We start from the raw sequence: 25,955 nt of genomic DNA, 5'->3' as shown, positions 1-25,955 counted from the left end.
AGCTGCATTTATAGATCAGCTCCTCTGGTGATAATAATACCTTACCAGGATGGGGAAGCCCAGGCCCAGGGAACAAACAGTCCAATCAGTAATAAGAATAGTAATACCTTCCTGTGTGCCAGGCTCTGTTCTTAGCACTATATACATATTAACTCATTTAACCCCCACAACAACCCTATGAGTTAGGTAGTATAATCATTCCCGCATTCCAGATGTGAGAGCTGAGGCAGAGAGGTTAAACAACTCACTCAAGGTCACACAGCTAGAAGATGGTAGCAACAGATTCAAACCCAGGCAGTCTGCTCCAAAACCCACATCCTTCGCCACATCCCTAGCTTCTTCTCAAAGAGGGCGCTCAGTGATGGCTGTTAACTCTCATGTCTAGCCACATGCCAGGCACTGTGCCCCCTGCTTTTCACAGATTCACTCGTTAAATCCTCACAACAACCCTATGAAGTGGATCTCACTGTTGTCCCCATTTTCCAGATGAGGAAACTGAGGCACAAAGGGATTAAGAAACCTGCTCAAGGTTGTGTTGAGTAAATGAGGTTGGGAAGGAAGGGAGGGAAGGAGGGGGAAAAAGGAAGGAGGGAGGGAGGAAGGAAGGAAGAAAAGAAGGAAAGCTAAAAGGAATGGAGAGGGAAGAAGGAAGGAAGGGAGGGAAGCTAAAAAGAATGAAGGGAGGGAGGAGGGACGGAAGGAAGGAAAAGAGGAAGGAAAGAAGGGAAGCTAAAAGGAAGGGAGGGAGGGACGGAGGAAAGAGGAAGGACATGAAGCACAGCATGATGCAGGAATAACGCATGAAAGAAACAAAAATATTGAGTGGCCTAAGCATCTGGCTGAATGCCAGGAAGGAGGGTCACAGGGCCATGGCGGGACGGCCTACTCACCTTGGAGGCCCGCAGGCCCATGAAGACAGCGAAGAACAGCAGCAGCAGTGAGGTGCCCACCTTGAGGTCGGAGACCACCACCATGCCCACGTTGACAAAGAACACCAGCCCAGAAACGATCAGTATGAGGTTGAGCAGGGCGCGCTGCAGGGTTGACGTGCGCACCTTCAGCTCAGGCAGCAGCTGCTCCAGGCCCTCCAGTGGCGTGTCCTTGAAGCTCTTCAGCACCAGGTGCCCTCCCTTCGTCCGGGCCGCCAGCACTACCCGCTTAAAGTATCTCCTGAAAGGCAGAGAGACAGAGCAGGGTCAGGACCGCCCTGGGCAGCCCCCTCCAGTCCAGAACATTCTCTCGGGCTCTGCAGTTACACACCATTTAAAAAGGATACTTAATAATTGTTATTGCTGGTTGCCATTGAGTCAGTTCCAACTCACAGTGACCCCATGTTTACCAGAGAGTAGAACTGCGATCCACAGGGTTTTCAATGGCTGATTTTCCGGAAGTAGATCAACAGGCCTTTGTTCCAGGTACCTCTGGGTGGACTCAAACAGCCAGCCTTTAAGTTAGCGGTCAAGTTCGGTAACTGTTTGCACCACCCAGGGACTGTTGTTGTCAGGTGCCTTCAAGTCGATTCCGACTCATAGCAACCCTGTGTGTTACAGAGTAGAACTGCCTCATACCATGGGTTGCCAGAAGAATGAACGAATCTATCTGGCAGGAAGTACAGCCAGGGTGCTCCTTAGAAGCAAGGATGGCGAGACTACATCTCACACTTTGGACATGTTATCAGGAAAGACCAGTGCGTGGAGAAGGACATCATGCTTGGTAAAGTAGAGGGTCAGTGAAAAAGAGGGAGACCCTCAACAAGATGGATTGACACAGTGGCTGTAACTACAGGCTGAAACATTGCAATGATTGTGAGGATGGCGCAGTACCAGGCAGTGTTTCATTCTGTTGTACATAGAGTCGCTATGAGTCAGAACCAGTTCAATGGCACCTAACAAACAACAGTCTTTGTGGAAGCAGATTGCCAGGTTTTTCTCTGGTGGAGCAGCTGGGTGGGTTTGAACCACAACCTTTTGGTTAGCAGCCAAGCACTTAACCATTGCACCACCAGGGCCCCTTTACTCAATAATGGTGGGAAAAAAAATTAGAACTAAGTTAAGTGTCCAATCACAGGGGATCAATTAAATAATGCAATCCCTGATTATTGGACACATATGTTGGTTATGAATAAGAACAGGGCATTAGGATTGGAGGAAGACTCATTAACAACTTGCATTATGCAGATGACACAACCTTGCTTGCTGAAAGCGAAGAGGACTTAAAGCACTTACTGTTGAAGATCAAAGACTACAGCCTTCAGTATGGATTACACCTCAACATAAAGAAAACAAAAATTCTCACAAGTGGACCAATAAGCAACATTATGATAAACGAAGATTGAACTTGTCAAGGGTTTCATTTTACTTGGATCCACAATCAACACCCATGGAAGTAGCAATCAGGAAATCAAATGACCCATCGCATTGTGCAAATCTGCTGCAAAAGATCTCTTCAAAGTATTAAAAAGCAAAGATGTCACTTCAAGGACTAAGGTGTGCCTGATCAAACCATGGTGTTTTCAATCACCTCATATGCATGCGAAAGCAGGACAACGAATAAGGAAGACCGAAGAATTGATGCCTTTGTATGATGGTGTTGGCGAAGAATATTGAATATACCATGGACAGCCAAAAGAACGAACAAATCTATCTTGAAAGAAGTATAGCCAGAATGCTCTTTAGAAGCAAGGATGGTGAGACTTCATCTCACTTACTTTGGACATGTTATCAGGAGGGACCAGCCCCCGGAGAAGGACACTGTGATGATTAAGATTGTGTGTCAACTTGGCTGTGCCATGATTCTCAGTGTTTTGGCAGTCATATAACGCGATCACTTCCCTGTTGAGATTTGATATGTGATACCCCCATGATGGGATCTGCTGTGAGTAGCCAATCAGTTGATAGGGAACTTCCTTGGGCTTGTGGCCTGCACTGAATATAAGCAGACGTTCTGGCAAGGCTTGGGGGCTTTTTGCTCGCACTGGGTCCTGCAGCTGACCTCTGGTTCTAGGGACTTGAGCTAGCAGCTTACCTGTGATCTTGCCCGCTGATCTTGGGACTCATTGATCTTTGCAGCCTGTGAGCAAGAGCCCTGCTCTCTGACCTGCCAATCTTGGGTTCACCAGCTCCTGTGGCTACGTGAATCAAGAGAAGCCTCTATCCTGACCCACGGACCTGGGATGTTCCAGCCTCTACAACCATGACAGCCACTTCCTTGATATAAATTTCTATATATATATTTATACGCTTTACTGGTTTTGCTTCTCTAGAGAACCCAGCCTAAGACAGAATTTGGTACCAGAACAGTGGGGTGGAAGCAGTTGTGAAACTGTGAATGGATTGAGGCCAGAAGAGTTTTAAAGTGCCTGCTGGTGGAATTATGAATGTCAAAGACAATTCTGGTGAGGACTCAGAAGGAAGTGAGGAGAGCTGTTACACTGGAGACCAGCACGAGACAATGATGGAGCTAACCCACAGAGCACGACGTTCCAGCTGGAGTTTACTGGCGTGGGGTGCCTCCAGGCACTTATCAGTGGAGCTATAGGGCTTTGAAACACTTGCCCCAGCAAGGCAGACACGGGTGGCAACACTCAAGCGGCCAAGAGGCCAAGGAACTAGGAAGCAGAAGCTGAAGAGACAAGGAATACAGGAAGCAGAGCTGCCTCAGTCTCAAAGGATATGGCCACGACCTCTGAGGTCTCAAAGGGTGGAGTGGCCACTCAGATGGACTAGGAGAATGGGGCTGCCCAAAGCCAAGGGAGCAGAGTTGCCATTCCAGTGGGCCTGGAAGGCAGAGCTGAAGCCCAGAGCCGAAGGGCCTCCACCCAGAATCCAGAGAGTGTGGCCAACACCAAGAGTCTGGAGGGCAGGGCCATTGCCTAAATGGTCTCAGGGAACAGAGGATTATTTTCAAGCCATCAGGGCTAATGTAATGTGTTCTGCTGAATTGCTTGGTGCCACTTATCCCTTCTTGCCCTCCAATTTCTCCCACTTGTAATGGAAATGTCTAGCTTGTGCCTGTTCCACCATTGTACTTTGGAAGCAGATATCTTGTATTCTAGATTTCACAGACAAAGAGGAATTTTGCAGAAGATGAGATTTTAGACTTGGAGTTGATTTAAGACTTTTGTTATGATATGATGGGATGAATGTGTTTTACATGTGACAAGGACATGAATTTTGGGGGGCCAAAGAGTAGAATGTCATGGATTGAATTATGTCCCGCTAAAATGTGTGTCAACTTGGCTAGTCCATGAATCCCAGGATTGTATGATTGTCCACCTTCTTGTCATCTGATGTGATTTTCCTGTGTTGTAAATCCTACCTCTATGATGTTAATGAAGTGGGTTTAGCAGCAGTTATGTTAATGAGGCAGGACTCAATCTACAAGATTAGGTTGTGTCTTAAATCAACCTCTTTCAAGATATAAAAGAGAGAAGCCAGCAGAGAGATATTGGGACCTCCTACTACCAAGAATGCAGAACCAGGAGGGGAGTGTGTCCTTTGGACCCAAGGTCCTTGTGCTGAGAAACTCCTAGGACAGGGGAAGTTTGATGACAAGGACCTTCCCTCAGAGCCCACAGAGAGAGAAAGCCTTCCCCTGGAGCTGGCACTGTGAATTTGGGCTTCTAGCCTCCTAAACTGTGAGAGAACAAATTTCTCTTTGTTAAAGCCATCCAGTTGTGGTATTTCTGTTATAGCAGCACTAGATAACTAAGACAGACATCATGTTTGGTAAAGTAGAGGGTCAGTGAAAAACAGGAAGACATTCAATGAGATGGATTGACACAGTGGCCTTCAAGGATGGACTGAAGCATAACAACGATTGTGAGGATGGTGCAGGATAGAGCAGTGTTTCGTTCTGTTGTACATAGGGTCGCTATGAGTCGGAACTGACTTGACGGCCCATAACAACAACAAAAGTTTGGTTCTGACTTTGCACATATGATAACTAAGAACGGAATAAAATTCTGTTGTTTAATCTTCAACTTCAAATTCACATATATTTGCAGCGTGCCTACTAGTGCCAGGGACTACTATTATGCTCTAGAGATATTAGAAGATAGGAGTCGTTCATTATCTCTGTGGAACATATAGTCCAGCATAGGAGACAGTGTTAAGTACACAGTCTGCGAGTATAAGTATTTCTTTCGAATAGAGTCCTAAAAGTGGAATTACTGGTTCAAGAGGTATGAATTTTTGTTTGTTTGCTTGTTTTTTTATTCCTGACTATATTTGATAAAGGAGTCCCCCAAAGCCAGGGGTCAACTACAGAACAGACCATCAATTGCTCATATGCAAGTTCAAGTCAAAGCTGAAGAAAATTAAAACAAGTCTACAAGAGCCAAAATATGACCTTGAATATATCCCACCTGACTTTGGAGACCATCTCAGGAATGGATTTGACACACTGAATGCTAATGACCAAAGACCAGACAAGTTATGTGATAACATCAAGGACATCATACATGAAAAAAGCAAAAGGCCATTAAAAAGACAGGAAAGAAAGAAAAGACCAAAATGGATGTCAGAAGAGATTCTAAAACTTGCTGTTGAATGTAGAGTAGCTACAGCGAATGGAAGAACTGATGAAGTAAAAGAGCTGAGCAGAACATTTCAAAGGGCAGCCGAGAAGACAAAGTAAAATATTATAATGAAATGCACAAAGACCTGGAGTTAGGAAACCAAAAGAGAAGAACACATTTGGCATTTCTCAAGTTGAAATAACTAAAGAAATAATTCAAGCCTCTAGTTGCAGTTCTGAAGGGGAAATATTGAACAACACAGGAAGCATCAAAAGAAGATGGAAGGAATACACAGAGTCACTGTACCAAAAAGAATTGGTCAACGTTCAAACATTTCAGGAGGTAGCATATGATCAAGAACCAACAATACTGAAGGAAGAAGTCCAAGCTGCACATTGTTGAAAAACAAGGCTCCAGGAATTGACAGAATGCCAACTGAGATGTTTCAACAAACAGAGGCAGTGCTGGAGGTCCTCACTAGTCTATGCCAAGAAATTTGGAAGACAGCTACCTGACAACTGACTGGAAGAGATCCATATTTGTACCCATTCCAAAGAAAGGTGACCCAACAGATTGTGGAAATTATTGAACAATGTTATTAATATCACATACAGGTAAAATTTTGCTAAAGATCATTCAAAAACGCTGCAGCAGTACATCAACAGGGAACTGCTAGAAATTCAAGCTGGATTCAGAAGAGGACATGGAACGAATGATATCACTGTTGATGTCAGATGGATCTTGGCTAAAAGCAGAGTACCAGAAAGATGTTTACCTGTGTTTTATTGACTATGCAAAGACATTCGAATGTGTGGATCATAACAAATTATGGATAACATTGAGAAGAATGGGAATTCCAGAACACTTAATTGTGCTCATGCAGAACCTGTACATAGACCAAGAGGCAGTTGTTTGAACAGAACAAGGGGATACTGCGTGGCTTAAAATCAGGAAAGGTGTGCGTCAGGGTGTATTCTTTCATCATACTTATTAAATCTGTATGCTGAGCAAATAATCTGAGAAGCTGGACTATACGAAGAAGAGTGTGGCATCAGGATTGGTGGAAGACTCATTAACAACCTGAGACATGCAGATAGCACAACCTTGCTTGCTGAAAAAGAAGAGGACTTGAAGCACTTACTGATGAAGATCAAAGACTACAACCTTCAGTATGGATTACACATCAACATAAAACAAAAATCTTCACAACTAGACCAATAAACAACATCATGATAAACGGAGAAAAGACTGACGTTGTTAAGGATTTCATTCTACTTGGATCCACAATGAACACCATGGAAGCGGCAGTCAAGAAATCAAATGATGTATTGCATTGAGCAAATCTGACCTCTTTCAAGTGTTAAAAAGCAAAGATGTCACTTTGAGGACTAAGGTGTGCCTCACTCAAACCATGATATTTTCAGTCGCCTCATGTGCATGCAAAAGCTGGACAGTGAATAAGGAAGACTGAAGAAGAATTGATGCCTTTGAATTATGGTGTTGGTGGTGAAGAACACTGAATATACCATGGACTGACAGAAGAACAAACAAGGCTGTTTTGGAAGAAATACAGCCAGTGCTCCATGGAAGCAAGGATGGCAAGACTTCATCTTATGTACTTTGGACATTTTATCAGGAGGGATCAGTCTCTGGAGAAGGATATTATCCTTGGTAAAGTAGAGGGTCAGAGAAAAAGAGGAAGACCCTTGACAAGATGGATTGAGACAGTGGCAGCAATAATGGGCTCAACCATTGCAATGATTGATGAGGATGGCACAGGACTGGGCAGTGTTTTTCTGTTGTATGTAGGTTCCTATAGTCATAACCGACTTGATGGCACCTAACAAAAAGGAGCCCTGGTGGCTCAGTGGTTAAGCACTCAGCAGCTAACCGAAAGGTCTGCATTTTGAACCCACCAGCTGCTCCATGGGAGAAAGATGTCACAGTCTGCTTAGGTAAAAATTATAGCCCTGGAAATCCTATCGGCAGTTCTACTCTGTCCTATATGGGTGCTATGAGTCAGAATCGACTTGACAGTAATGGGTTTTGGGTGGCACAAATGGTTAAGTGCTTGACTACTAGCCGAAAGGTCGGTGGTTCGAACTGACTCAGAGACATCTTGGAAGACAGGTCTCGTGATCTGCTTCCGAAAGGTAACAGCCTTGAAAACTCTTTGGCGCACAGTTCTATTCTGCACACATGGAGTTACCATGAATTGGAGTCAACTCAATGGCAACTAACAACAACATTTTGATAAACTCATTTCCAGAAGGGTTGGGTAATTTACAGGCCCACTGGTTGACTATAAAAGGATCTGGTTTGCCTTAATTCTTAGCTTAGTTCTGATATTTTTTTCCCACTATTATTAAGTAAAGGAGCCTTGGTGGCACAACAGTTAAGTGCTCCACTGCTAGTGGAAGTGTTGGTGGTTCAAACCAAGGCTTCGAACCGGTTTGTCCCAGTTAGAATCCCTGCTGAGAATTTGCATCTCCACTTCAGATATACTGAATCAACTACAGTTTAACAAGATTTCCAGGTGATTCTTATGTATGATAAATTTTGAGAACCACTGCTCTACTGGTGGTTCTCAGAATTAGTCCCTAACCAGCAGCATTAGCATCATCTGGGAACTTGTTAGAAATGCAAGTGTTCCAAGTCCTGGTTCAAACCCACCCAGCAGCATCACAGGAGAAAAGACCTGACAACCCTAGCCTGTACTTGAGTATCCTCAGTCAAAAACCAGCTGTTCATCGGAGGCCTGGCTGCACCATTTCTGCAGAATGTGGCCTTCCCTCTCTGAGCCTCAGTTTTCCTCATCTGGAAAATGGGAGAACAGTGCTTACTCTTTCTCTTCCCCAAGGAATAGTAGTTCTCCTTCCCTTGGGAAGAAAAGGCAGCATTTTCATGATTCACCTCCTCCCTTTCTCAACTTCCCACCAGAGCCCCAGATGCCCACTCCCAAACACTGACCTGTCTGTCCCCTTTTGACTCTAAACTTGCTCCCTTTCAACACAACCGAGGAACAAGAGCCGCCTCACCTCTCTGCGGGGGGTGACCTGGTGAAGAAGCCACGCTTGGAGCCCACACTGGACTTCTGTGGCATCTGCCCGACTCGCTGGCCCAGGGCCCAGAAATGCATGTAGACGTACTGATCCAAATTTATTGTCACCTGCCAAGGGGGATGAAGGAGGCAAAGTGGCTGAACATGGGCTGGGATGTGAGGACAGGATGCTGGAATGAGCTGACCCTCCCTCCAATGACTTTCTCCTTTCCCCAGGCTTACCAGCATGCAACGTTTAGGCAGGGCAGCCATGTATGGTTGTTCATGTTGTATACTGCACAAGAACACCCCATCTAAGACAGTGCCACTCACAGCACCAAGTCACCTTAATTACTATATTTCTAAGATACCACTGAATTTTTTTGTAACTTCTTTTTTTAACTTTATTGTGGTAAAATATATATAACAAAACATCTGCCATTTCAGCTATTTTTACACGGCCAATTCAGTGACATTAATTCACCATGTTGTGCAACCATCACCACTATTCATTTCCAAAATTTTTATCACCCCAAACAGAAACTCTACCCATTAAGCAATAGCTCCTCATTCCCCTTCCCCCCACCCCCCACAGCCTCTGGTAATGTCTAATCTACTTTCTGTCTCTATGAATTTGCCTATTGTAGAGATTTCATGAGTGGGATTATACAATATTTGTCCTTTTGTGTCTGACTTATTTACTCAACATAAAGATGCCACTGATTTTAAGATACCCTATTATTTTATGAAAGGAGCCCCAGTGGCACAGTGGTTAAGCGGTTAGCTACCAATTGAAAGGTCTGTATTGGAATCCATCGGGCACTCTGAGGTAAAAACATATGGCAGTCTGCTTCCATAAAGATTACAGCCTTAGAAACTCTATGGGGCAGTTCTACTCTGTCCTATAGGGTCTCTATGAGTTGGAATCAACTCCATGGCAATGGGTATTGTGTCCCTCAAAAATATTTGCTGTAAAACCTTAGCCTCTATGCCTGTGGTAGAGCTCCAGTGGTGCAGTGGTTAAGCGTTTGGCTACTAACCAAGAGGTCAGCAGTTCGAATCCACTAGCTGCTTCTTGGAAACCCTATCGAGCAGTTCTACTCTATCTTATAGGGTCGCTATGAGTCAGAATCGACTCAACAACAACGGGTTTGGTTTTTTTGGTTATTCCTGTGGTTATAATTCCATTTGAGAGTGGGTTGTCTTTGTTATGTTAATAAGGCAGGGTTAGTGTAGGGTGTCTTGAGTCAGGAGCCCTGGTGGCAGGCACAGTGGTTAAGAGCTCAGCTGCTAACCAAAAAGCTGGCAGTCTGAATCCACCAGCCAATCCCTGGAAACTCTATGGGGCAGTTCTACTCTGTCCTAAAGGGTCACTATGAGACAGAATTGACTCGATGGCAACAGGTTTGGTTTTTTTGGTTTGGTCAATCTCTTTTGAGATATAAAAGAGATTAAACAAGTAAGCTAGCAAGCAGAGATGTGGCAAGATTGATGCCAAGCCACATGGAGATTTCCATGGAATCAGGAAACAAGCTAAAGAGAAAAGGACCTTCCTCCACAGTCCACAGAGAGAAAGCCTTCCCCTATAGCTTGCACCCTGAATTTGGACTCCAGCCTCCTAAACTGTGAGAAAATAAATTTCTGTCTGTTAAAGCCACCCATTTGTGGTATTTCTGTTATAGCAGCACTAGATAACTAAGACAGATATTATTTTATGAACTCATAAAAAACAAAATATGTCGCCAATTAAACCATGTCACACCATTGCTTATAAGTCACGTCCCCATTTCAGAGATGAGCAAATATGACTTTAGAGAAGGTGCATCTTAAGATCAGTAAAATGTGGAACTTTGAAGTATTTTAGTATTTTTATAAGAACTGTGATGACTTCAAGGATGGGCATTTTGTATTATTTATTATTATAATTATCTGGCCGACGACAGTAACATTTCTAGTCCTAAGAAACTCCGTATCTTATGATACTTTTCCAACACATGGACGTGGAGTAATCTGAGAATGGGGCGCCTTTTTCTAGTTCACTAGAGGCGCCACATGGACTAGTGCCCTGAGGTCAAGACTACAACTCCCAGCAGCCCCTGCTTCTGAGACGCCCCACCCCTACCCCAAGGCCTGCTGGGAATTTGGGTCCTGGTACCTGGACCCCGTCCTGAGGGTGGTGAACCACCAGAGCGTAGGCCAGGGTGTCCTCGGAGAGCTGGGAGAAGTTGGCCTGTATCAGCAGGGGCTTCAGAGCCTCAAGCACTTCCTGCTCGTTGGACAGACGCTGGGTATCCGTCAGCGAAGGCTGGTCGAGGGTCTCCCTGTCAGGGTTGATGGGGTCATACAAAGCCTGAGGGGAGGGTGAGAGAGAGAGACAATGCGCGTAGTCATAGCAGGAGGGATTGTGGGGAGACTTGAGGATGTTCCCGTCCCTGTCCTTTAAATGATTGAGTTCCCAGGGCTTGATCGTAAACCTTCTCTTCTCTCTCTTTAAGCTCGCGCTAAGGCGACTCACCATTCCCATGCCTTTAAACACCATCTTTGTGTAGAAAACCACCCAACTCACACCTCCAGCTCGGCCTTCTTATCCAAGTTCCAGACCTAATATCCAACTCTGGAGCAGGCTGCTATTGTCCACCAATACCAACACTCCAGCGGCTTCCTGCTGCGTTTGGAATAAAATCCAGACTCTTTCCACAACCTTCTAGGTCCCCCGTGAACAGATCTCTGCCTTGCTGACCTCATCTTATATACCGCCTCCCCCGCAAAAAAAAAAAAAAAAAATTGTTGAATGAATGAAGAAAGTTTGAGCTCTCAGTTACGTAGTCCATTTCACTCATGGAAAGACTGAGGCTCAGGGTAACATAATTTCTCCCACAGTAACAGAGGTGAAAGTGGATGCGGGCTGTCCAGAGACTACATTTCCCAGCTTCCCTTGGGGCTGGGTGTGGCCCGGAGACTAAGGTTTCACCTTCCCATCACTTCCATAGGACTTGCTCCTCTGGATTTCTGCACTTTTTTTGTTCGGCCAGCCTAGCACACTGTCTTGCCCGACCCAGTTTTGATCGTGCAGAGATGAAGACAATGCCCTAAGGGACAGCGGAGTAACAAGATGAAAGGCACCTGAGTCCCAGAATAATCTCACGTGGAACAGAGCCGCCTAGCCACCCTGCCCCGCCTTTACCACAGTGGGAGAGAAATAAATGTGCCCCTGCTTTAATCCATGGTGTTGTGGGATTTGTTTGTTACAGCAGCTAAGCCTTTGTACTAACTGATAAAAATTCCCTACTTGACACTTCTTTTGGGATGTTATCGTCAACTCAAACCTAACACATGTCTAGTCCACAGATCACATCCCCTACCCCCATCCCTAACCTTCCAGCAAAACAATTCGACGTTTCCCCTCCCAAACCTATTCCTCCCCCCAATCAACCATCCCTAGCTTTTCTTCTGAGCGCCAGACTCTTTTTTTTTTTTTTAATTGTGGTAAATATATAGGTAACAAAACATTTGCCATTTCAACAATCTTCACGTGTGCAGTTCAATGACATTAAATATTTCATCATGTTGTTCAACCATCACCAGTACTGTCTCCAGAGGTTTTCAAAAGTAAGCTAACTATAAGCCAACCATAAGGGATCGGTTAAATAAGGCAATCCCCTACTATAGGACACACAGCCCTGGTGGTGCAGTGGTTAAGCACTCAGCTGCTAACCAAAAGGTTGGCAGTTTGAAGCCACCTAGCCCCTCCTGGAAAGAAAGACCCGGTGATGTGCTTCCATAAAGATTACAGCCTAGGAAACCTTATGGGGCAGTTCTACTCTATAGGGTCACTATGAGTTGGAATCGACTCCATGACACACAACAACAAGGCTGTTTCTGATTTTGCACACTTCAAGCTCAGTGTGCCCTATGCATTATGTGAGCTCCAGACTCTTCTATTCAATTGTCTACTTGACATCTCCAGTTGGATGGGTGATGGCATCTTATATCAAAGATGGACCAAAGAGAATGCTTCATTTTCTCAGTCTCCTCCTTCCAGGAAATGGCCCCACTATCTGTTCAGATGCTCTGATCAGAAACCTTGGAGGCATCTTTGTGTCTTAGGAAAAGACAACTTTCAGTGCAGTCAGGAAGACAGAGGCATAATATGCTGACCATTCTCTCTAATTTTAATCTGGATTTCTAGACTAACAGCTATGTTTTTGAGAAGAACAGGTTTTTCCTCCGTGGTCAAAACCAGGATTTGAAACCATATGCCCTGAAGGGTCTTAACCAAGTGACCACCTGCACCCTTCAAAATACACCTATTCGGGAAGAGTACTGTCTGGGTGCTGTTGCCAACAAGGTATTTTTGCAAGATAGACAAAGAAAATACATGTAAGCATCTTGTGACCATGGTCTATGCATCCTGTGAAACTATCTGTAATCACTAACTGTGCTATTAATAACCAGCAATCAATAAGGAGTGTGATTATTATAACATTCATTGATTTTCCTATAACTGCCCTCCCTGTGGTTTCGTTCCTCTTTTTACCGTATAAGAATAATTGTATAATGAATCTGCCCAGACTAGGTGGTTCCCCAATTGCAATTGTTTTAAATCTTTATAAACCTCTCTGTTTTAACTTGAAACAGCATTCAAGTTTTTCTCTACAACACTTGATTCCTTTGTTATCACCACTACCACACCCAATCCTCTAGCAAGCCCACATCTATCTCTGAATCTCCCCTGAATCCATCTTACCCTCCATCTCTACTGCTACCCTCTAGTCCAAATGTTATGGATTGAATTGTGTCCCCTAAAAATACATATTGCAAATCCTAACCCCTATACCTGTGGTTAAGGATCCCTGGTGGCAAAGTGGCCAAGCATTAGGCTGCTAACTGAAAGATCTGCGGTTCAAACCCACCAGTCACTCCATGGAGAAAGATGTGGCAGTCTGCTACTGTAAAGATTACAGCCTTGGAAATCTTATGGAGCAGTTCTACTCTGTCCTACAGGGTCGCTATGAGTTGGAATCACTCCATGGCAAAGGATTTAGACTGGTTATACCTGTGGTTGCAATCCCATTTGGGAATGGGTTTTCTCTGTTATATTAATGAGGCAGTATTAGTGTACGGTGTGTCTTGAGTCAATCTCTTTTGAGATATAAAAGGAACAGATTAAGCAAACACAGTTGGGGGAAGATAGATGCCCTGCCACATGAAGATCACAAAAGAGCCAAGGAATAGAAGCAGAAGAGACAAGGAAGGACCTTTCCCCAGAGCCAGCAGAGAAAGAAAGCCTTTCCCTAGAGCCGGCACCCTGATTTTTAGACTTCTAGCGTCCCAAACTGTGAGAAAATAAATTTCTGTTTGTTAAAGCCACCCACTTGTATTTCTGTTATAGCAGCACTAGATAACTAAGACAACAAGCCACCTTCATCACTCACCTAAAACTTGCATGGGGCTCTGTTCTCTCTGCTTCCATTCCCACCACTTCCAAACCACTCTCTACACAGCCATCAGAAAGATCTTAGGTAAATTATAAACAGATACCCAACCCCACTCCCACCCCTCCAACAGCTTCCCGTTGCATTTGGAATAAAATCTTTCCATGACATTCGAGGTTCCCCAAGAACTAGCCTCTGCCTTGCCCACCTCATCTTATGCCCCACCCCAAAAACTAAAACAAACCCATCCCATTGCTGTGGAGTTGATTCCAACTCAAGGCCACCCCATGTGTTACAAAGTAGAACTGCTCCATATGGTTTTCTTGGCTGTAATTGTTGAATGAATAAAGAAAGCTTGAGCTTCCAGTTGCCTAGCCCATTTCACTGATGGAAAGATTGAGGCTCAGGGTGACATATGACTTGCCCTAGACTATACAGCAAGCCTTAGAAGGTAATCAACCCTCCAAGACAGAAGCCTATAAACCCAACCCTCTGTGTGTTTCTCAGGAGCGGTAGCCTTAAAGGGCAACTTTTTCAGGCTAGGTGCCATTTTGAATTAGTAGAAGGGAAGAGGGGAGGTGTGTAATAAAGAACGTGGCTGGCCTTTGTCCTTGGTTCCTGGGAGATAACCTCTAAATTCTGGGAGTTTCAAGAATGAGGGTGATGTCTTTGTTATTCATAGTAGGCCCCTGAGCCACACCTGATAGCTTATGCTAAGGAGGTGACTCATGGTAAGCCCTTCATAGTTTATGCTAATGAGATTACATGAGATGGGGGCTGGCCACACTGAAAAGACCAACCATGTGATTAGAGGGTTGGGGCTGTGATATAAGTGGTATCAGCCCTAGTTTCTGGGGAGGAAAGGAGGGCTGCCGGGCTGGAGGTTGAGTTCAATCCCATGGCCAATGATTCCATCAATCATGCCTACATAATAAAACCCCAATAAAAAACTCTGGCCACCAAAGCTCGAGTGAGTCTCCCTGGTTGGCAATGTTCTGCACCTTGTCACACAGTAATGTGCTGGAGGGTGACGCATCCTGACTCCACAGGGAGAGGGCAACAGAAGCTTCACCTTTGGGACCCTCCCAGACCTCCCATATGCATCTCTCTGTTTGGCTGGTTCTGACTTGTACCCTTTTGCTGTAATGAAACTGTAATTTTAAGTAGAGCACTTTGCTGAGTTCTGTGAGTCATTCTAGCAAATTACCAAACCTGAGGGGGTAGTTGTTGTGTGCCATTGAGTGGATCCTGACCCATAGCGACCCCATGTGACAGAGCGGAACTGCTACATAGGGTTTCCAAGGCTGTAATCTTTAGGGGAAGGAACCTGGTGGCACAGTGGTTAAGTAGTCGGCTTGACAACTAGCCACTCTGAGGTAGAAGGATGTGGCAATCTGCTTCCGTGAAGATTACAGCCTTGGCAAAGAAGATTCACAGACACATCCAACTCCCTGAGGGACCAAATTACTGGGCTGAGGGCTGGGGGCCATGGTCTAGAGGAACATCTAGCTCAGTTGGCATAACATAGTTTATAAAGAAAATGTTCTACATCCTACTTTGGTGAGTAGCATCTGGGGTCTTAAAAGGCTTGTGAGTGGCCATCTAAAACACACCTATTTGTCCCATTCAGTCTGGAGCAAAGGATAATGAAGAAAACCAAAGACACAAGGAAAATATTAGTCCAAAGGAGTAAGGGACCACAACTACCAAAGCTTCCACCAGACTGAGTCCAGCACAACTAGATGGTGCCCAGCTACCACCACCAACTGCTCTGATAGGGATCAAAACAGAAGTTCCCAGACAGAGCTAGAGAAAAATGTAGAACAAAATTCTAATTCACACACACACAAAAAGACCAGACTTACTGATCTGACAGAGACTGGAGAAAACCCAAGAGCATAGTCCCCGGACACCCTTTTAACTCAGTACTGAAGTCACTCCTGAGGTTCACCCTTCAGCCAAAGATTAGACAGGCCCATAAAACAAACAATAACACATGTAGTTCAACCACGTATATGACACTAAATGGGCACGCAACCCAGGGGCAAGGACAAGAAGGCAGGAGGGGACAGGAAAGCTGGACGAATAGAAATGGGGAAGCCAAGGTCGAGAAGCGGAGCGTGTTGACACGTCTCAGGGTTGGCAACCAATATCACAAAACAATATGTGTATTAATTGTTTAATGATAAACTAATCGGCTGTATAAACTTTCACCTAAAGCACAATTTAAAAAAAAAGAAAAAAAAAGATTACAGCCTTGGAAGCCCTATGGGACAGTTGTACTCTGTCCTATAGGGTCGCTATGAGTCAGAATCAACTCAACAGCAACAGATTAATCTTTATGGGAGTAGATTGCCAGGTCTTTTCTCCCACAGAGTGGCTGGTGGGTTTCAAACCACTGACCTTTTGGTTAGCAGCCAAGCACTTAACAGTTGCGCCACCAGCGCTTCTTTGAGGGGGTAGTAGGAATTCCCAATTGGTAACCAGCTTATCTGAAGTGAGGCTGATCTGGGGACCCTGAGCTTGTGGATGGTGTCCGAAATGAGGGCGACCTTGTGAAGGACTGTGCCCTTAACTGTGAGGTTTGGCTAAGTCATTGCAGGAAGATATTCCTAGTGGGAGGAATGGCCTGGGCAAAAGTTTGGAGGTGGGAAAGCATGGGGGCGCTCTGGGAGAGGAGGGAACAGAAGCAATGAGCAAGCAGACAGGAAGCACAGCAGAGAGCCAGGCCAAGCCATGCCTCGCCTGAACTGGCTCCCAGGGCTGGTGCATGCAGCTGGCTGAGGACAGGACGCTTGCCAAAGCGAAGGCCTGTGCCCGAGTCCTTCAGCACAGGCCTACGGATGGAGTAGGTCCCTTGGGTTATGTTCTCAGACTCACAGAGTGACCTTGAGAAATTCCATTCCCCGGCTGAGCTGCAGTTTGGGAGTGAGAGAATCTCAGAGCCGGAAGAAGGAGACATGTGCATCCATCAAATGTCTGCTTCCAGCCAGATTTCGCTTCTGGGAACTTTGCACCCACTGGGGGCCTCGAGCCAGAAACTGGGGTGGTATGTGTGGCGCAGCTGCTCCCTCCCTCACACAATAAAAAAACAAAAAACAAATCCATTGCCTTCAAGTTAGTTTTGACTCATGGCGACCCTGTGTGTTACAGAGTAGAACTGCTCCATAGGGTTTTCTTGGCTGTAATCTTTACAGAAGCAGATCGTCAGGTCTTCCTTCCGTGGTGCTGCTGGGTAGGTTCAAACTGCCAACCTTTAGCTTAGTTAAAAAACAAACAAAAAACTGTTGCCGTCAAGTTGATCCCAACTTGATGGACAGAGTAGAATTTCCCCATAGGGTTTCCAAGGCTGTAATCTTTACAGAAGCAGATTGCCAGATCTTTATTTCATGGCACTGCTGGGTGGATTCAAACCGCCAACCTTTAGGTTATTAGTTGAGAGCAAACTGTGCCACCCAGGGGCCTCCCTTGCACAATAAATCCCATCAAGTCCACCTCCAAGACAGATCACCACTTCACTCCTCCCCACCAGCCCTACCCAGGTCAACGCCACCATCGCCTTCTCCATGGCCTCCCCAAGTCCCTTTGGCCCCCTGTCAACTTCTTCTCTCCATAGCAGCCAGGGCAATCTCATCAAACAATAGCAACAACAATATAATAAATGATAACAGCACACAGGTGGTGCTTACTATGTGCTACATAAAAATGGTATTATTGCTAGCCTTCATTTAAAGATGTGGAAACTGAGGCACAGAGAGGTTAAGTAACAACCCAAGGTCACACAGCCAGGAAGTAGCAGAGCTGGAATTACATATCCAACCATGCCAATCTCCTGCTAAAACCCTTCCCAGGATCCTACTGCCTTCAGAAACTAGGACCACACTCCATACTGTGGCCTTCAAAGTCCCACAGGACCTGACACCATAAATCCCACTCAGTCACTCCATGCCAGCCACACTGGCTTTAGTTCCTCCAGCCACAAGGACTTTACACATGCTGTTCCCTCTGTTGGGGAGACACTCCCTGCCCCCTTCTTCTCTCCCTTACTGCCCACTATTGAACCCCTACTCCTCATCATATTACAGCTCTGTTACCACTCACGAAAAACCTTCCTCTCCTCCTTAGGCTGGATGGCAGTGGAGGTTCAGTGGTGGAATTCTTGCCTCCCATGCAGGAGACCCAGCTTCGATTCCACCAACCACCTGTCAGGGGAGGCTTGCGTGCTGTTACGATGCTGAACAGGTTTCAGTGGAGCTTCCAGACTAAGATAGACTAAGAACAAAGGCCTGGCAAGCGACTTCCGAAAATCAGCCAATGAAAACCCTATGGATCACAACAGTCCAATCCGCAATCTATCATGGGGATGGCGCAGGACCAGGCACCACTTTGTTCCGTTGTGCATGGGGTCGCCAGGAGTCGGGGGCCGACTCTATGGCAGCTAACAACAAGTAGATTAACCTGGGGCACAGAAAAGGGTAGTTCGAGCCCCTTGGACAGAGTTTTGGTGCATCGTAAGAAAGACAGAGGAATTATTCTGCTGCTCATATCCTCACATTTGCTCAGCTGCAGGGCCCCTGCAAACCAAAGCAGGGGCTCCTGCTTCATGGCTAGTCTGGTTCTGCACTGTTGCCTTATAGCATGCACAACAATACTCCCTAGGCTGAGCAGGGCCACCCCGTGTGGTTGGGCACGTTGTGTACTGCACAAGGGTGCCACATCTAAGGGGCAGCATCCACATTGTAGATGCCATAGGCCTGTGTAGTCACCTTTCAGACAGAAATAAAGGGTCTAGGGTAATGTTGCCCAATAGAACTTCCTGTGATGATGGAAATGTTCTATATCTGCACTGTCCAATATAAGAGCCACTGGCCACATGTGGCTACTGATCATGTGAAGTGTGGTGAGTGTGTACGAGGAACAGACTTCTATTTATTTTCTTTTTTTCTTCTCATTATACTTTAGAAGGTTTACAGAGCAAATTAGTTTCTCATTAAACAATTAATACACATATTGTTTTGTGACATTGGTTGCCAACCCCATGACATGTCAACGTTCTCCCCTTCTTGACCTTGGGCTCCCTATTACCAGCTTTCCTGTCTCCTCCTGCCTTCTCGTCCTTGTCCCTGGGTTAGTGTGCCCATTTAGTCTCGTTTTGTTGTATGGGCCTGTCTAATCTTTGACTGAAGGATGAACCTCAGGGGTGACTTCAGTACTGAGTTAAAAGGGTGTCCGGGGGCCATACTCTTTGGTTTTCTCCAGTCTCTGTCAGGCCAGTAAGTCTGGTCTTTTTTTGGGAGTTAGAATTTTGTTCTACATTTTTCTCCAGCTCTGTTCCAGGACCCTCTATTGTGATCCCTGTCAGAGCAGTCGGTGGTGGTCGCTGGGCACCATCTAGTTGTACTGGACTCAGTCTGGTGGAAGCTCTGGTAGTTGTGGTCCATTAGTAGGAACAGCACTGTTAATTTTATTTAATTTTAATTGTTTTAAATTTAAATAGCCACATGTGGCTAGTGGCTACTGTACTGGACAGTGTGGGGCTAGAGAAAGGGGTGCCTTTTTCCAATTTTCACGCAGAGCCAATACAGAAAACGAGGTCAGCTTTGTTATAAGCTCACACAGAGCCATGTCCATTGCTGCCAGCACATCTGAACTTAACCATGCATTGGAGATGCTGCCGTCCCCACTATGTGAATTCAGCCCGCCTGAGGGCAGGGTGCAGCCTGGTTTTGCACCTCAGGGAAGCCCCAGCACTGGGCACGGTACCTTGCACAAACATCTACAGAACAAAAAACAAAAACCTCAAACCCATTGCCATTCAGTCAATTCTGACTCATGGTGACCTCATGCGTTACAGAGTAGAACTGCTCCATAGGGGTTTCTGGGCTGTAAATTTTACAGAAGCAGATCGCCAGGCCTTTCTTCTACGGCACTGCTGGGTGGGTTTGAACTGCCAACCTTTCAGTTTATAGCCGAAAGCACAGCATTTGCGCCGCCCAGGGACTTTGCTGAAAGAAGGGAGACTTGAATTCAGTCTTCGTGGTGACCTGACTTCAGGTGCAAAAGGCTCACTTACTCATAAACCAAAAAAACCCAAACCCATCGCCTATTCAGTCAATTTCGACCATAGCGACCCTATAGGACAGAATAGAACTGCCCTATGTTTCCAAGGCTGTAATCTTTACAGAAGCAGACTGCCACATCTTTCTCCCACAGAGCGGCTGGTGGGTTCAAACTGCTGACCTCTGTTAGCAGCCGAGTGCTTAACCACTGCACCACCAGGTAGCTCAAATTCCTGCGCCCGAAACTGAGCTCTCAGTCTTCGCCACAGGTCTACCCCCTCCCTCCCAATGCTGTCTTCCACATCTCTGTAAGTGGCCACTCCACCCTTCCGGAAGCTCAGGCCCAGACCCCCAGAGGCATCCCCTGACTCCTCTCCTTCTCCCACTGCCCCCGTCCCACATCCAGTACATCTGCAAACGCCTCCAACTCCCAACCATAACCAGTGTCCAACCACTTTTCACCACTTCCATTACTATTACTGGAGTCCCTGTACTACTAGTCATCCCTCAACTACCAGCCAAAAGGTTGGCAGTTTGAACCCACCCAGAGATGCTCTGAAGACAGGCCTGGCGATCTGCTTCTGGAAAGTCACAGCCTTGAAAACCCCATGGAGCAGTTCTACTCTGCACACATGGGGTCGCCATGAGTCAGAATCGACTCGACGGCAACTAACGACTACTATAACTCTCGTCAGAGTTTTCATTATTTCTCACCTAAAAAAACATAGTAGCCTCCTAAACAGGTCTCTCTGCTTCCCCTGCCTCTAACAGGCTGTTCCCCACATGGCAGCTAGAAGGATCCTGTTAACACCTAAGTCAGCTCACATCCCTCCTCTACTCAGAACCCTCCCCTGGTTCCCACCTCCCTCAGAGTTGAAGCAAAGTCCTCACTGTGGCCCACAAGGCCCTGCACAGTCTGGGCCCTCTCCCCTCATCTCCTGCCCTCTCCCCCTCGCTTACTCCCCTCCAGCCACACTGTTCCCCTCCCTGTTCCTCTAATACTCTATGCAGTCCTGCCTCAGGGCCTTTGCACATGCTGTTCCCTCTGCCTAGAATGTACTTCCCTATATATCCATTAGGTTCATTCCCTCACCTCCTTCAGGGCTTATGCTGGATGCACAGGTGAGCTATATTATAACTGCCCCTTCACCAACTCCCTAGCTGCTAATGGACACAAAGTAAAATATGTGCTTTAGTGGGCGATGACTGCCCTTTGAAGAAACCCAGAACTCTGCTAAACTATCTTAGTAGGGTAAAGGAGGAAGGGCTGTTCTCTGGTGCCAGTAAATCTAGAACAGCCTGAACAGGGGCAATAAGTGATATCCATTGCCTACAGGGGGCCTTCCACTTTTATTACTACCTTTAACCTTTTACTACCCCCTTTTATTGTCCCTTACCCTAACTATTCTCTGGACATGCTGTTTGGCACATAGACAATGCTGTCCGATTAGTATTTAATCCTAGGAGAGAGGAATTAAGTGTTCTCCTCCCAAGATGTGAACTGGGGCATGCTTGGATGTGACCTAACCCTGTGGAGCAGGGCCTAACTTTGGGGAACCTAGGCTGATGATGATGTACGCTGTTCTACTCATCCCTGTCCTGTTTATTCTGTGAGTAATAAACGCCTGCTAATCATGGCATCAGAAGTGTCTGGTCTGTGCTCTGCTCCAAACAGTCCTTCTCAGAGGACTTGTGAATATAGCAAGACTGCATCTTACTTCACATATCACCTCCTCAGGGAGGCCTTCCCTGACCACCCTGTCAAAATAAGGCTCCCGTCTCATCCCTCTCTATCCTCGGCTTCGCTTTATCGTTCTCCATAGTGTTTACTACTAGCAGGCATCATATTTTATATTTATTTTTTCCTTGTCTCTGCAACAGGAGCTCTGGTGGCACCGTGGTTAAGCACTAGGCTGCTAACTGAAAGGTCAGCAGTTGCAATCCACCAGCTGCTCCATGGAAGAAAGATGTGGCAGTCTGCTTCTATAAAGATTACAGCCTTGGCAAGTAGATACATGAGACTAAATGGGCAGCTCCTGTCCAGAGGCAAGATGAGAAGGCAGAGGGTCAGGAGCTGGTCGAATGGACACGGGTAATCCGAGGTGGAAAGGAGTGTGCTGTCACAGTATAGGGAGAGCAACTAGGGTCACATAACAATGTATGTATAAATTTTTGTATGAGAGATTAACTTGAAGTGTAAACTTTCACTTAAAGCAAAATAAAAAGAAAATTTAATGATCAGAAAACAAAACAAAAAGATTACAGCCTTGGAAACCCTATGAGGTAGTTCTACTCTGCCCTATAGGGTCACTATAAGTCAGAATCAACTCGATGGCAATGGGTTTGGTTTTGGGTTTGGTCTCCCCAGTTGGGATGTCAGCTCCATGAGAGCATGGCTTCATCTGCCCTGCTCACTTCTGAGGATGCTTAGGGCAGGGCCGGGCTCCAAGCAGGTGCCCAGTGAATAGCTGCTGAATAAACAAAGAGAAAACAAGCACAACAGGGCTGGAGGGGCCTCTCGTCCTCACCTGCAGCCGGTCCAGGATTTCGTGGTAGTGGAACAAAGTGCAGAACTCCACGTGGGCCAAGAACTCCTCCAAAGCTGCCTTCTCCGTCGGACTGGAGTGGAATTCCTGTTACCTCAGGAGGCAAGACTTTTCTTTAGGCCTCTTTCCCCTTCCCCCTCCTTTGTCCCAGAGCAGGGGTCAGGGGAAAGGGGACAAAGAGGAATTCTTTCTCTTGCGACCTATATATACTATCAGAGCCCTGATTTTTTCATTTTGTTTTGTTCTGAGTAGAGACAGTGCACCCATTTTATTGACCAAGAAACTGAGGCAGCCTGGTATAGTGAAAAACAGATGGCTTAAAGAGCTAGAGGTTCAAGTCTCTGCTTTGACATTTATTTGTTGTTATGGATTGAATTGTGCCCCCTTCCCAAAAAAAAGGATATGCTGAAGTCCTAACGTGTAACTGTGAAATGTGACCTTGTTTGGAAATAGGGTCTTTGAAGATGTTACCATGAGGTCATACTGGAGTAGGGTGGGTCCTAATCAATTATCAGCAGTGTCCTTAGAAAAGAGAAGAGGCACAGAGGGAAGACAGAGAGAAAAGAGAAGAGGTACAGAGGGAAGACAGAGAGAAAAGAGAAGAGGCACAGAGGGAAGACAGAGAGAAAAGAGAAGAGGCACAGAGGGAAGACAGAGGCAGAGATCACAGTGATGTATCTACAAGCCAAGGAACGTCAGGATTGCCAACCGCCACCAAAAGCTAGGAGATGCCTGGAGAAGAATCTCCCTCAGAGCCCTCAGAAGGAATCAACACGGCTGACAAGCTGATTTCAGACTTCTCCTCCAGAACTGTGAGACAATAAATTTGTGTTGTTTTAAGCCACCCAGTTTGTGGTATTTTTGTTACAGCAGCCCTGGGAAACTAGCACACTTGCCAACACTCACACGAAGCTTACTGTGAGCCAGGTACTGTTTTCTGGCATATCTTCCTCCAGAGGATTATTCAAGGAGGTTGATGGAATCAGAACCCCCATTTTTCAGATGGGAAAACCGAGGATCAGGGAAGTCACTTGCCAAGGTCTGCTATGACTCCAGAGCACACATTTAGCCACTTCTTTATGCTTCCTTTCTCAGTGCCCTGTGTGAATGGCTTCACCTCCTTGAGCCTCAGTTTCCTCATCTGCAAAAGAGGATCATAACATCTTTCTCCGAAGGCTGCTGTGAGTATTTGATGAGATTGTGTGTCCATATTTTATGTGTGTGTGTGTATGTATATATTTATGTGTATGTATATGTGTGTGAAGGAGCCCTGGTTCAAACCCACCAGTCACTCCACGGTCAAAAGATGTGGCAGTCAGCTTCCATAAAGATCACAGCCTTGGAAACCCTGTGGGGCAGTTGTACTCTGTCCTGTAGGTTTGCTATGAGTCGAAATTACTGGATGGCAATGGGTTTTTTATATTTGTGTGTGTAATGAGCCCTGGTGGCACAATGGTTAAGTGCTCGACTGCCAACTGAAAGGTCAGCAGTTCAAACCCACCTACTGCTCCATGGGAGAAAAAAACCTGGCAATCTGCTCCCATAAATATTATAGCCTAGAAAACTTTATGGGGCGGTTCTACTCTATCACATGGGGTAGCTATAAGTCAGAATCGACTTGATGGCACAGAAAAATAACGTGTGTGTGTGGGAGCTCCTGGGTGGAGCCAACAGTTAAGCACTCAACTCCTAGCCAAAAGGTTGCTGGTTCGAACCTACCCAGAGGTGCCGCAGAAGACAGAACTGGCAATCTGCTTCCAAAAGGTCACAGCCTTGAAAACCCTACGGAGCAGTTCTATTCTGTGCACATGTCGCCATGAGTCAGAATTGAATGATGGCAACTAGCAACAAATGTGTGTGTAAAGTCTAGCCTAGGACTTAACACAAACAGCAAGTGTTCAATAAATAATTGTTAAATGAATGAACAATAATGCTCAGTATTGACAGGTAGGAAGATAACGGTGGGGTTAAGAACTCAAGCTCTGGAAGGGGATCAGTATTAGCGGGAGATGAATGAGGCACCTAGGGTACACTCTTGTTGTTGTTGGGTGCTGTCAATTCCCACTCATAGCAATCCCGTGTGTCAGAGCAGAACTGCCCTATAGGGTTTTTCCTAGGCTGTATAATCTTTTTTATTTTTATTTTATTGTTGTAGTTTAAATGAAGTTTACATTTCAAGTTAGTCTCCCGTACAAAAATTTATACATACATTGTTATGTGACCCTAATTGTTCTCCCTTTACTGTGACAGCACAGTCCTCCTTCCCACCCCTGATTCCCCATGTCCATTCAGCCAGCCCCTAACCCTCTCTGCCTTCCCATCTCACCTCCGGACAGAAGCTGCCCATTTAGTCTCTTGTATCTACTTGAGCTAAGAGGCACACTCCTCATGAGTATCACTTTAGGTCCCAATGTCCAGTCCAATCCCTGTCTGAAGAGTTGGCCTCGGAAATTGTTTTAGTTTTGGGCTGATAGAGAAGCCAGGGGCCATGCCTTCCGGGGTTCCTCCAGTCTCAGTCAGACCATTAAGTCTGGTCTTCTTAGTAGAATTTGAGTTCTGCACCCCACCTTTGCCCTGCTCCATCAGGGACTCTCTGTTGTGTTCCCTGTCAGGTCATTGGTGGTAGCTGGGCATCATCTAGTTCTTCTGGTCTCAGGCTGATGAAGTCTCTGGTTTATGTGGCCCTTTCTGTCTCCTGGGCTAATACTTTCCTTGTGTCTTTGGTGTTCTTCATTCTCCTTTACTCCACGTGGTTTGGACCAACTGATGCATCTTAGATGGCCACTTGCAAGCTTTTAAGACCCCAGACACCACTCACTGAAGTAGGATGCAGAACATTTTCTTAATAAGCTTTGTTATGCCAGTTGACCTAGATGTACCCTGAAAGCATGGTTCCCAGTTCCCTACCCCTACTATTCTGTCCCTCAAAGTGTTTGACTGTATTCAGGAAACTTCTTAGCTTTGGTTTACTCTGGTTGTGCTGACTTCCCCTGTAGTGTGTGCTGTCCTTCCCTTCACCTAAGATAATTCTTATCTACTATCTAGTTAGTGAATAAACCTCTCCCTCCCTCCCCAACCTGGTAACCATCAAAGAATGTTTTCTTCTGTGTTTAAACCTTTTCTTGAGTTCTTATAATAGTGGTCTTATACAATATTTATTCTTCTGTGACTGACCGTCCAGGCTGTATAATCTTTATGCAAGCAGATTGCCCATCTTTTTTCCACAGAGCCACTGGGTGGGTTCAAACTGCCAACCTTTCAGTTAGCAGCCGAGTGCTTAACCATTGCACCACCAGAGTTCTCATGCAACCACTCTTAAGATAATGCAAGTGCTTCACACACCTCACAATAGTCCTG

The 25,955-nt window shown here is 45.8% G+C and overlaps 1 protein-coding gene across 1 annotated transcript in view; it reads right to left on the bottom strand.

The window, feature by feature from the left end:
• Nucleotides 1–25,955, bottom strand: part of TMEM143 (transmembrane protein 143) — a 34,484-nt gene that overhangs the window by 6,416 nt on the left and 2,113 nt on the right. The window contains exons 3-6 of the mRNA XM_004381839.3: nt 22,581–22,685; nt 10,714–10,908; nt 8,557–8,687; nt 891–1,170 (exon numbers count right to left, since the gene is read on the bottom strand). Of these exons, the coding sequence (XP_004381896.3) occupies nt 891–1,170; nt 8,557–8,687; nt 10,714–10,908; nt 22,581–22,685 (711 nt within the window). The remainder of the gene's footprint in view (nt 1–890; nt 1,171–8,556; nt 8,688–10,713; nt 10,909–22,580; nt 22,686–25,955) is intronic.

Source organism: Trichechus manatus, unplaced genomic scaffold, assembly GCF_000243295.1.
Source record: "Trichechus manatus latirostris isolate Lorelei unplaced genomic scaffold, TriManLat1.0 scaffold00087, whole genome shotgun sequence".
Taxonomy (NCBI): domain Eukaryota; kingdom Metazoa; phylum Chordata; class Mammalia; order Sirenia; family Trichechidae; genus Trichechus; species Trichechus manatus.
Note: the sequence above shows the minus strand (reverse complement) of the source record. Positions and strands in the feature narration are given on the sequence as shown.